This window comes from Cyprinodon variegatus, unplaced genomic scaffold (assembly GCF_000732505.1).
Source record: "Cyprinodon variegatus isolate N-32 unplaced genomic scaffold, C_variegatus-1.0 Scaffold973, whole genome shotgun sequence".
Taxonomy (NCBI): Eukaryota; Metazoa; Chordata; class Actinopteri; order Cyprinodontiformes; family Cyprinodontidae; genus Cyprinodon; species Cyprinodon variegatus.
The window spans coordinates 1-11,972 of NW_015151426.1; the positions used below are offsets into that span (position 1 = coordinate 1).

Here is an 11,972-nt window from a genome sequence, read left to right on the forward strand (position 1 = left end):
AGAATGGTTTAAATTTCATTTGATCACCTGTTTATTGTGTCTTTGGAGGGAATTATTTCAAGTCAGTCACCACAGAGGAGAATGTTGAACTAAGAAAGAGGAACAGAGAATGAGAGAACAGAAACTCTGTAATAAAAGTCTTCCTTTTTTGAGTCCATTAACAAGACATATAGACATGAGCATGAAAACAATATCTATATCCAGGGGGGTTGAGGCACCTGTAATGTCACTGCATACCTCCAAGGCTAGTTCCACCCCTGCAAGCTTATTAAAAGGAGGGATAATGTTATTTTAAAATCCCAAACTAGGAAATTATTCAGTCATATTTCTGAGCAAAACTAATAAGTACTGACATGTTTTATTTTAAACAAAAATTAAGTTTAGATGCAAATTCAAACAGAAAGGCTCCTCGTCATGCAGCTCTGTTCTAACCAATCACCATCTTTTCCCTCTTCATCCAATCATCCCATATGGCTCTGCATAAAGCTTTCAATTGACAGACTCCCCTGGTTTTCAGCTGAGCTTCGACCCCCATGTCCTCCATCATGTTCTAGAGCTCCTTTGGTTTTCCTTCTCCTCTGGCCTCCACTCCAACACGAGGGTCAGGATCTAGGAGGCAGACATCTCTAATCCCATCTCACTCTTCTGCTGAGGTCCAAGCACCAAAGAACTGCCAGATTCATCAATAAATCTAACTTTTCTTTGTGTGTGGGTCTCTCCAGGTTGAAATCATCTTAAAATAGAACCCAGCACAAGTAAAAAAAACACCACATAATCCAAAGGGAAACATGGTAATAATTAGTATCATGCTCTGGTGTTGTTATTCCTCAGATGAAGGTTTTTGATGAAGAAGAATAAATCAGTTCATGATCTGTTTTAAATACCATTCATTTTACAATATAAAACATTCAGGCTGTGGTGTGGTGTAGATTTTATTTAGCAGCATCACAGAGAACCCAAGCAAAAGTCAAACCAACAGAGGAATTACTTTTTTAGACCAAAATGAAAGTTTTGGAATGACTTAGAGATCAAAGTCCAGACAGAAAATCATTGAGCATTAAGTCTTTGGAGGTCCCTAAAGGGGTCTAAGGATGAGAGACATTCTCTGTGACTAGTTAAGAACTATTTCAAGGTTCACCAATAAAAGTCTTAACGAAGAAGACAAAAGGAAAAAAAATGGATTAATAATGAGCCCGCCTTCACACATTTTTTATTTATACACAAAAATAGTGAATTATGTGTAAGAAATGTTTTGAAATGATTTATCATGCTTTTATTTTCTTTACATCATAAAAACCTCTTTAACCATCATGTCTGCACTTTTGATTTCTCCTCTAGCGTTAAGGCTGGGATATTGAGTTTGGTCACACTGTTCTTTTCAGCATTTGGTTAATCATATGTCACCAATTGATGATTGATTATATTTAGCTTTTTTCTTAGATCATTTAGACTGGATCTTTTTCCGCCTCTTAACTTCAGGGCTAATGTTGAAACTGATTATATTGTTTTAAGATTAGGTTTTTAACTTTCAGTCATGAGTGTGTCACAAAGCCATGTGAGAACATCAGGCTGTACTAGATGTTCATCCCATGAGATCCATGACTAATACTTATGTTTGTCTCAATGATCCGCTGCAATGAGGAAACAATTGGTGGAAAGTTAACACATTCCTTTAAATTGATCAAACCCACATGACAAATTAGATCATATTTTATTTTTGATGATAGCAGCAAACATGACAGCAACTAGTTTTTTATATTACCTAACATCCTTGTGTGGCAAATATTTTGTAATATATGAGAAAAAAACGGAACCTGAAATTGTCAGAAAATACCATCAACTGTGTTCAATGTGTTACAGTTATGTGTTGCTTGGAGAAGTCAAAATCTATTTTGTTCAGATCAGTTCATTTAAATTGTTTTCCATTCTATTTGATTCCCTTTTTTAAATCATTTCCAGTGGTTTTGGAGGAGCTTCCAGAACAGAGCTGCAATTCTGTATTTGGTTGTTAAGTTTCTTTAAGCCTGCAACAGACTTCTAAAACATATATAGCATCTTGCTGAAGGACCTAAGCCTCCTTAAGAAGTGCAGACTGCTCTGCCATAGGCGTTGTTAGCCCATTTTGGGGGGTGCTGAAGCACCCCTAATTACTCACTTCATTCACCTGCTGTTTTCTCTCCCTTCTTTAATTATTATTGATCTTATTCACCTGCTCCCTCTGCTATATGTATGGTTCAGCCCAGCAATCGGGGCCAGCTCCGCCCCTTCTTATAGATGGCCTCACAGCTGTAGAATCTGTTGTCCAGGTGAACACAAAGGTATTTATACTCCTTCTCCACTCCTACTTCTTCTTACATTATCTTATTTGACTATTATTCCTATCAGGATTAGATAATTATGTACAAACCATGCCATAAAGCAGGTTAGCACCTCGTCTTACTCAGCTTCTTGTCCATCCCGGATACACGCCATGTGTGACTCTACTTTGTACTGGAAGTCAGAGGTGTACAGAGCAAAAGGAATGGTGAGAGTATCTTCCACTATGGTGCTCCTGTGTCCCTATCTGGTTAAACACTTGACCCTTCTGTCTTACAAACACTTTGATCTTGGCAATTGTTGAGGCCTCCGTCTGCATTTTCAGGAATTTTTGACAAAGCAAATCAGACTGAACCTAAGAAATGCTGTGGAAATCGAAGGAAATGATCCCCACACTGCTGTCTGCCTTGTCTAAATGAAAATGGATTTGTTCAAGCACGTTTGACATCTTTAAGTCCAACTCCACAGAAGTAAGCAAACTTTAAGGGGACCTGATGACTGTCTGCTTTCTCAGGTTGATTAAAAGGAGTCTTTAATGGACTTTCATATTGCAGGATGTCAGGGAAACACTTGCATAGTTATTAAGGACTGTTGGCTAAGTGTTCTTTGTAACTGTAAGAAAGCAGGAGGTCTCCCATAACACTGGAACCATCTCCTGGATGAGGCTAAGGATGAAGAAGTGCTGTAAAATCCCACAGAGCTGCTCTGCACAGGCCTACAGGACTGTGGGGCTAACACCATCAGGACCTGGAACCTTATTCTAAGCTCAGTCTCTGCAGAAATCCCTTCATCTGACTTCCAGAGATAGACAGGTGGAAGGCAAAGGGAGCAGCGCCATCTTCTGATTTGGTTGAGAACAAATATAAAAGCAGGCAGGTCCATAGGAGATTCCATAGTCCATGGGAGATTAAACAATTGGGGAGTGAGAGCGTAGCTTTGGGTAAAAGGAGGGAAGATGTCTGAAGACTATGGGAGTTCAGACTTCCACCCGTCCAATCATTTTTTTTTTTTTTTTTTTTGCTTTAAGCTGGTGATCTTCCTCATCCCTGACCAAACATCTTTGATATTGTTCTGCTGGAGCTTGCCCTCCAGCTTCCTCCTGTATACCTCCTTGCATTCTCTTATGTTGATCTTAGATTGATACTATATACTCCTCAATAATTCTGTCTCCCTCCCCGAAGGCTCTTTTTTTTCCTGTTTAGTAATTCCTTCAGAACAGTGATTATTTTGGGTTTGTTATATGGAAATGTTCAATACGGGGCAAGACTAATTTTCTTCTTCTCCCTCTCCCTTTTTATTACTGTTCTGCATCCTTGGTCTGGGGTTTGACTGGACCAGAGTAATAGAAGAATGCCTATGCATAAGTAATTTTTCTCCACATATCATGTAATTTACAGTCTTAACGGCTACAATGCTTGCAGTCATTCCCAAAGTTAATAAACCCCAACCGCAGATAAAGTGCAGTAATTTGGTATAGACTATTTTTAAGCAGAAAAACTTAAAGCGTGCAAATATTGAGGAACCATCATTTCACAGTATCATTGTGCAACTTCAGGAAAAATTACAGTTCCTTTATTTATTTGCTGCCCTCTTCACTGCTATGAAGCAAAATGTCTGATGACACTCTTTCCAAAAACTTGAATATTGCCTCAGTAACTTTTAAAGATTTATTACAATTTTGGCCTTTTTTTGTATGAGGAAGCTGGCTGACAGTTTTTCACACCTTGATATAAGGTGTTGACCTTATAAGGTCAGCTGTTATATGCACAAATAAACATTATCTTTGATCTTTAAACCCAATCAGTTTTCAAGTTAGAATAGGAAAAGATTTGCTTGATAACTATAGCTGAAATGCTCAATTGTCAGTCGATTGTGAGAATATTACCGTAGACACCTTGAATGGTTCAGTGTTTTCAGGGTTCAGAGATATTAGTTGTCAAACTTTGGGAAATAATTATGAGGCCAATACAGCTGTTAGTAATAATAATATTAAAAAAGGAATTTGCTATTTACATAAAACTCAATGTTTTGATCATGCCAACCAATTGTCTCTCAAGTGAGAATTATGTAACTTACAAAGATTTTGTTCCTTTTAAAATACTTTAAGTGTTTTTTTAAGGGAAAGAATAAGGTATAACAAGAACATATTTACAAGCTGTTTATGACATGGAGGAGGCTTATACGCACAGAAGAAGAATAAATGTTAAGTCTGGGAAATTGCAGCCAATGAGGAAGTCTTCCTGTTTCAGCATGTGATGTGAAATTATGGATCAGTTTTCTAATAGAAATTAGAGACAGTCAAAACATCAAATCATTTTATTGAAAAAGTAAAAAAGAAATTATTCGAATAAGGACAATTCTTATTGTAGCGTTGAACATCAGTTTTCATGGGACTTCAGCATACAGTGCACCTCGCCATGTTGTCATCATTCCTCACCATGGCCGGTTCTAGACGAGGGCCAACAGGGGCCAGTGCCCCTGTAGATCATATCCTGGCCCGTGTTATGGCCCCTGTGCTGAAGACATAATACTAAAAAGAAATTCTAATGATGATCTACGCTGGAACAGACATGGTCACTGATAGATCCTTTGGAGCTACTTCATTTCTTTTCCTTTACAAATTCTGTTTTACTAATTACTCAAAAACAATAAGGTGATAGCTTCAGTGGTAGAGATAGGATCCCAATTTTCCTCTACTAAATGTTTTTTAATAGAAAAAAAATTCTTTAATTTTTACAGATGAATTTTAAGTTTTTCTTGAATTCTAATTTAAATTTGATAGAAAACGGTAGTTTTAACTTAAATTAAGTCAAAAATATTTAAAATTCCTAAATTATAAATCTATATTGACCTCATAAGAAATAGAATTTTTATCACACTTATCATAGTACTATATTTTATTTTTACCATCTTATACTTTATTCCCTTCATGCAGCTCTCTTAATATATTTGAATTCCTTGCCCTTTTTTTATTTCATGCTTTTCTGTGCCCCCGTTGGCCCCCTCCAGGCCAATTTGTTCAGCTCTCTGATCAACCAACCGCTTTGGACAGATATGCTGCACAGGTTTCACCAGCAGCCTCCTCCTCACACCCCGCTCTCTCTTGTTGTTCCTGCGCAATCAAAGACATTCTAATCCGCACATGGTGCAGAAATTGTTTTGCCTGCTCGCTCTCACTGGCATTAAAAAAATACCACCTCGCAGAGTCTAAAATCCGGGATGATTTATCCGACTCGCGGGCATCCGTGAATAACTATTGATATCAGGGAGACTCCCGGGAGACTTGGGATGTATGCATCTATCCCAGGGATGTTTAGCAAAGTTTTGCTGATGAACTGGTAATTCTCTTCAGGTGTGTTGAACCAGAGACACATCTAACAAGTGCAGGACACCAGCCCTCGAGGACTGGACTTGAACACCTGGTTTTAAAAAATGGGTTGTTGGAAATTATTTAGTTGTTAAATAGCAAAAGAAGGGCACTAAATAAGTTGTACTTTGACCCACTCCTTTTTGAACATTGACATATTTTGTATTTTTTTTTTTAGGTATGTTTGTTTTCTTGATTTTGTGTGCTTCTCTTTATATTATTGTGATTACCGGTAATAGTTGGAAAACACACACAGGTGGGATATAACCATTAATAAGGTAAAACAAGTTCTGAAGTCAATGGATTCTACTGGATTTTAATTCGAGTGTCATTGTAAAGGAGAATCACAACACAGACACAACTTTTCACTTGTTTTTTATTTATTTTTTTTTATTTTACAAAGATTTTGGAACCATGCATTACCTGGTTTTGTCACAATTACGCTTATTTCCTCTTTGTCACAAAATGAGATAAAGTTCAATGATATAAATATGTACGTAATGAGTGTATAAGTATTTAAAGGAAGAAGCACGTTTTAGCTTTGAAAATTTGAAGGGAATAAAAAATATTAAATGAACTGAAAAGAAAAAAAAAGGATGAAAAATTTGAATCTTTTATGAAAAAAAGACTGTTTTCATCATACTATTCTGTCAAAATGTAAAATATTTCAAATTTGACTCTAGCTATTAACCACCTCTTCCATTAGGGTTGAATTAGTTGCAATAAACAGGTAACTTATCAATAATACAAAATATGATTAATCAACCATCTGTAGATTTCATCCTATTTTCCTGCAACATCCAGAATCTCTGTTGTTCCGTCAGGTTTTTGGCCGAACGTCTAAAATATCTAATTCTGTACAGAACTCAGTCAGAACATATGGAAAGAAAAAAGTTAATCTTTAACATTTAGTAGAGACACATCTGGGATAACATCACGTTTGTTTTGTGTGTTCTTCGGTTTTGAGTCTATGTCAAAGTCTGCTTCATCCTCAAAGTCATCATCATCTTCATCATCATAATCTTCATCAGAGTCGAAATCCTCCTCCTCTTTTTTCCCTCGCTTGTTTCCTTTCTTTCTCTTTGGCTCTTCCTCTTCTTGTTCATTGCTATCCAGGTGTGAGTTCACCCTAATGAGTGACAGAGAAATATAAGATAAGTCCTGATATTTTTTGTCATTAAACCTGTGATATACATGACAATATTTCCTGAATTTTACAATGACAACTTGTTTTTGTAGGAGATGAAATGATAAAATCTTCCTCATAACTTTTTACTTTTTATATTTTATATCCATATTTTTATGTTAAGTGTATATATTAGTCTATTTTATTGCATGCCTTATACCCACAATGTTTTAGATATTTTTTATAATTTTATTTACCTATTCCATATTATATGTTTCATGTTGCACGATTGTACCATAAAAAAATTCCTGGTTTGTGAACTCCTTCACTAACAATGGCAATAAACCTGATTCTGATTCTGATAAATGGTGGTAATGTGTCTCATTGTCCACAAGAGGGCACACTCAGACTAGCTTTGTTTTGTGTCCATGCCCTTACCATGCATCTCCATATAAGGACTATCCTGACCTAACAGCATCATATAGAGCAGGATGGTCTTAATTCTAATTTTAATCTGCAGAGAATTTGGGTCAGAAGAAAACACAGAGCAACTTTTCCACTCACGGTATAACAATCTCCTCATTCTTCCCACATTTGCAGCAGACGTCAAGCTGGAGCGAACAGGGCTTGCAGATGATGTGATATGCATCTCTTATAGTCTTTTGAGAGCACTTGACACTGTAAAGAGAAAACCCCATGCAGATTGTTATCAACCATTTTTTTAATATATATTTTATGCACATAGAGAACATGAAACATTTGCAAACACTATTAAATGCAACTGTTTATGTTTTTCACTGATAAACTAGAGAGCTACTAGGACAAATACTGGGTTTCAAATGCTGTTTCAAAACAACTACAGACAGTTCAGTATGGAGCTGTGTTTACACTCACTCTCACTCTAATAATAGAAAAAATACAAATATGAAAGAAAACAGGTGGAAACTATTCAAATGCTCAACTTTTTGCCATGTAAGAAACACTCATATGCTTCCTTTTGGGAATATATGATGTGGAAATGTTAGGGATATTAAATAGGCTGTATATATTTACATATTGGTTGTTTTATGTTTTTTTTTTCCTACTGCAGTACTTTGTTTTTTATTATGTCATCTGTACTTTATTTTTTAAGGTTTGTTCAAAATGCTGAGATGGCCCTTTCCAGACTACAAAACAAATGTACCTACGGGTATCAACAAAGTTACTTTGAAAGTGATCATCAAGGAGCCTTTTGGGTGAAATGTGGGGAAGATCTTTGAGTTAATTTTGTTTATTAGTAGGCGTTTTAATTATCTGATAATGAATGTAATAAATGTACGGTAATGATTTCACTTTAGAGTAATTTAGCTCTTTAGAAGATTCAACAATGTTTTATGCTTCTTTGTGTGGAGTTAAAAATCTTGTTTATAGGAATGTCAAAATCTTAGAAGTTGTTTTTCTTCTCTTTTAGCTTACTTGATGTGATTCTGATTCTAATTAAGTGTTTCTTTCTCTGTAACAGTAATCAAGGAAAGTGGCAACGTGGCAATTCCCTGTTCATTTATGCCTTAACAACAGAGCTGATCATGTTTTCACAAAGAACCTAGCTAGCTTGGACAGCTGTTTTCTTTTTGCTTTTTTTTATTGTAGGTTTTTGGACTTTAACCTGATACGCTGATTCCAATTTTGATGGATAAAATTTATTTATTTTTTTTTATAAATCAAACATTCATTGTTTATAAAATCAAAAGAGACCTTCAATATTTTAATCTTATCCAAATTAAATACAGTAATCAGTAACTGAAACAATATAAACTTCTCATAAAACGTCTCTGAAATCTAAATTGATTAAAGCATTGACAGCGGTTGATCTTGAGACCTTTGTAGACGTAAATATGACCAATTTCACATCTAAGTATTGGCGACAATCAACATCCCAAAAAATGGAAATTTAGGCCGATCAATCAGTGCACCCCTATTGTTTTGGTCCAAAAAAAGAGAAAAAAATGCTAAATTGGACTGAAACAATTAATCGGGTTAGTCGAATATTAAAATAATGGTCAGCAAATTTAGTTAATGATTAATCGTTAACTGGAGTATTGACTTTTAAACATGCCTTTAGCTGACAGAGCAACCTACTTAGAGAAGCAACTATACCACAATTGTAAAAAACATGCATAAATATTAAATTTGTTCAGATCAGTTCATTTAAATGCAAAATAAATGTTTTGCATTTAAGAATAAATAAAATGTTTTGTCTATCGATATGCTTCATCATGAACGCAAGTGGAAAAATTTTTAGTTTCCCCCGTTTTAAATCCTGCAAAAAATCTTCTTTAAGGAACATTTTTCTATCAGATTATTAAAAAAAATTATCGACAGAGAATTAAATGAGCAAAATGAGCTTTAGTTGCAGCCGTAGTGCTAACAGCTTTTTTAAATTACTGATGTGTTTAATAATGACAAGAAAGGCAAAGCAGGAAAACTGTCAGGGCACAACATTAAAGAAGAAATCTGATTGTCAGGACAGAAAACAATGCAGAATGTGTTGAAAATAGAAACAAAGGAATTGAAAAGGTAGAAAAAGGAGAGTATATATTGTAAGAAATCTGATAAAACATTAGATTTATGTCTAAGGAAAAAAAAAACACTAATGTAAATGATATTTAAATGCTCAAAAGAAAAACATAAGGTTCCAGTGTTTTTAGCAACTAAGAGGCCATAGATGAGCTTCTGCATCATATATTAATATATTTCGAAGAGAAAATGGAAGAGTTGTTCATTGGTATCCAAATCAATACGCTGGTGAAGATTCTCAGTTATCCAAGTCATAGTCATTCCAAAAAAAAAAAAAAGAAAATGAAAACAATTCACTGGACTTTGTTTTCAAGTTTGAAGACGTTTCACTTCCCATCCAGGAAGTTTTTTTTTCTTTACATCACATTTTGAATTGAAAAAGCTTCCTGGATGGGAAGCGAAATCAATGCTTGAAAGATTTTATTATTTTCCTAAAGTCGAGCAGAGATTAATCAAATTAAAATAAATCAACTTAATAAGGAAAATTGGGGGGTAATAGCCAAAAATATTTAATTAATTTAGCATTATGTTAAAAAAAAAAAAGACGAGTTAAGCAACACATTTTAGAAATCACCTGAGAGCCTAAACATATTGCTGACATAGAAAAATAAGTACATAACTTTAAACTACATTGCAGTTAAACGATCAGAAACCTAAACAATGTCAATTGTGGGGTATATTTACCACTTTTTGAGCTGAGTTAGAGGCTTGTATTTGTTGTACTTGACTTTCCACTCAAGAACTCCTTTGCAGTGTTGACAGAGTCCATCGTGGATCTTTGAATTGGCCTTCTGTAGTTTAGAACATTAAAGCAGAGATCATGTGTTAGAGTCAGATAATGCTGAAAGACTGAAAACTATAGAGAGGTGGATAAATCTATACAAGTTAACCTTGCTTTACACTCATCTGATCTTGGCTCTTTTTAAACACATTCTCCCCCCGAACCTAAATTACACGTACTTTTTGCTACTGAAAAGATTGTTCAAGCTTTCTTATCTTTTTTTTGCTTCAAGCTTAATATATATATCCAATATATTTTTAAACAGGCTATCGCAGGATTCACTCACTTTTACTTGCACAGTCGCGCCGTATTTGTCGTTTTTAAAAGCCTTTGTGTTTTTATATTTCTGAGGTCGCGATCGAGAAACGTTTCCTTTCTGGGAGCTCATTTTGTTTTTTATCTTTGGATAAATTATGTTAAGCGGGTTAAAAAATTTCCAACAAGCATGCTACCACAGGGAAGCCGTAACCCGGAAGTAGTTGTCTTCTTCTTCTTTTCTATTATGGCGGATCGCAAGCAACTTTAAGGTGCATACCGCCACCTACTGTATATGAGTGTGTGGCAACATTACTGTACATCAAATTCTATTTTTTGTATTTTGTATTCTGTAGATAAATAAATAATGCTTCCTTCGTCATGTGTGAATATCATTTAAATTTCCTTCATTTCCCAATAGGAAGTAGTTGTCTCCGTCACGAGCCGTCATAACACGAGCATTTTATCTATCTGAAATATATTGGGGTTGTATTTTTACTTTATTTAATTCCATTGTGGTTTAAGCTTTAATGGAATAACATGTATCAATTGCTGTTTTATTTCTAGAGTAATTTCCAACAAAAACATCACGCAGCCGCTGTAGACACCTATATCCACAGAACCCTGCAGAAAAAAAAATACGTAAGCCTGTCCGCCATATTGAGAGTGGCAAGCGAACTTTAGGAAATATGTGTATATGACTACACATAGTAGTAATAATAATAATAATAATAATAATAATAATATTTATTCGAACAATGTTGAATAATTAGAAGATGATGTCATAACAAGCCGCTTTGTTATGAATGCTGGCGTACCATAAAGAATAAATAATGAACATTTTAGTTTGTTCCTTCAAGTCATTTGCCCAAAGGAAGACGTTACTTGGATATAACCTAACCGAATATCTTCAGAACAGCTCCAAATGACCCAAAACTCATATGGGTGAGTAGAACATGATTTAATAACGTAAAATCAAGGGCCAATTGTAAAAAAAACGGCATTCCCCTTTGACTAGTTTTCAATGGGACCAGAAATTAAGATGGTAAAGTAAAAAGTAAAAAATAAAATGCAAATACAAAAAGGATTCAAAATATTCAAGCCGGATTAGGAAAGGTATTTATATTCAGATTTATGGATTGCTGTGTTTAAAAGAGTTTAAAAATACATTATTAAAACAATAATAATAATAACAATAATAACTGAACTTTATTAATCTCATGCTGGAGAAATTTACCTTTGCATTAGCCCATCCCCTTGGGGAGCAGTGGGCTGTCACTGTGCTGTTCCTGGGGAGCAGTGTGGGGTTACAGGTCTTGCTCAGAGACCCAGAGTGCAGGCTGTTGGCATCGAACTTAAAACTTGCAACCCTCTCAGAGCAGAAGCGCACTGCTCTAACCACTAGGCCAACACTTGGATTAACGAATACAACTTACAAGCCCTGTTCCATAGTAAAATGTACAATTAGAAAACGATCTTCAAATTGTATTTCTAATTGCTTGATTTTAAATATTAACTTTGAAACGGTGGTTATTCTTTATCAGTGACTCTCCTACTTCTCTGGCCCACAC

The 11,972-nt window shown here is 35.1% G+C and overlaps 1 protein-coding gene across 1 annotated transcript; it reads right to left on the bottom strand.

The window, feature by feature from the left end:
- Positions 1-6,066: 6,066 nt before the first annotated feature.
- LOC107100447 (chromosome unknown open reading frame, human C9orf85) lies at positions 6,067-10,549 on the bottom strand. Its single transcript, XM_015398920.1, has 4 exons — positions 10,433-10,549; positions 10,050-10,156; positions 7,374-7,487; positions 6,067-6,812 (listed from the first exon to the last, which is right to left on the bottom strand). The coding sequence occupies exons 1-4, from the start codon at positions 10,532-10,534 to the stop codon at positions 6,578-6,580; spliced, it is 558 nt and encodes a 185-aa protein (XP_015254406.1). The 5' UTR covers positions 10,535-10,549; the 3' UTR covers positions 6,067-6,577.
- Between the last annotated feature and the right edge of the window lie 1,423 nt (positions 10,550-11,972).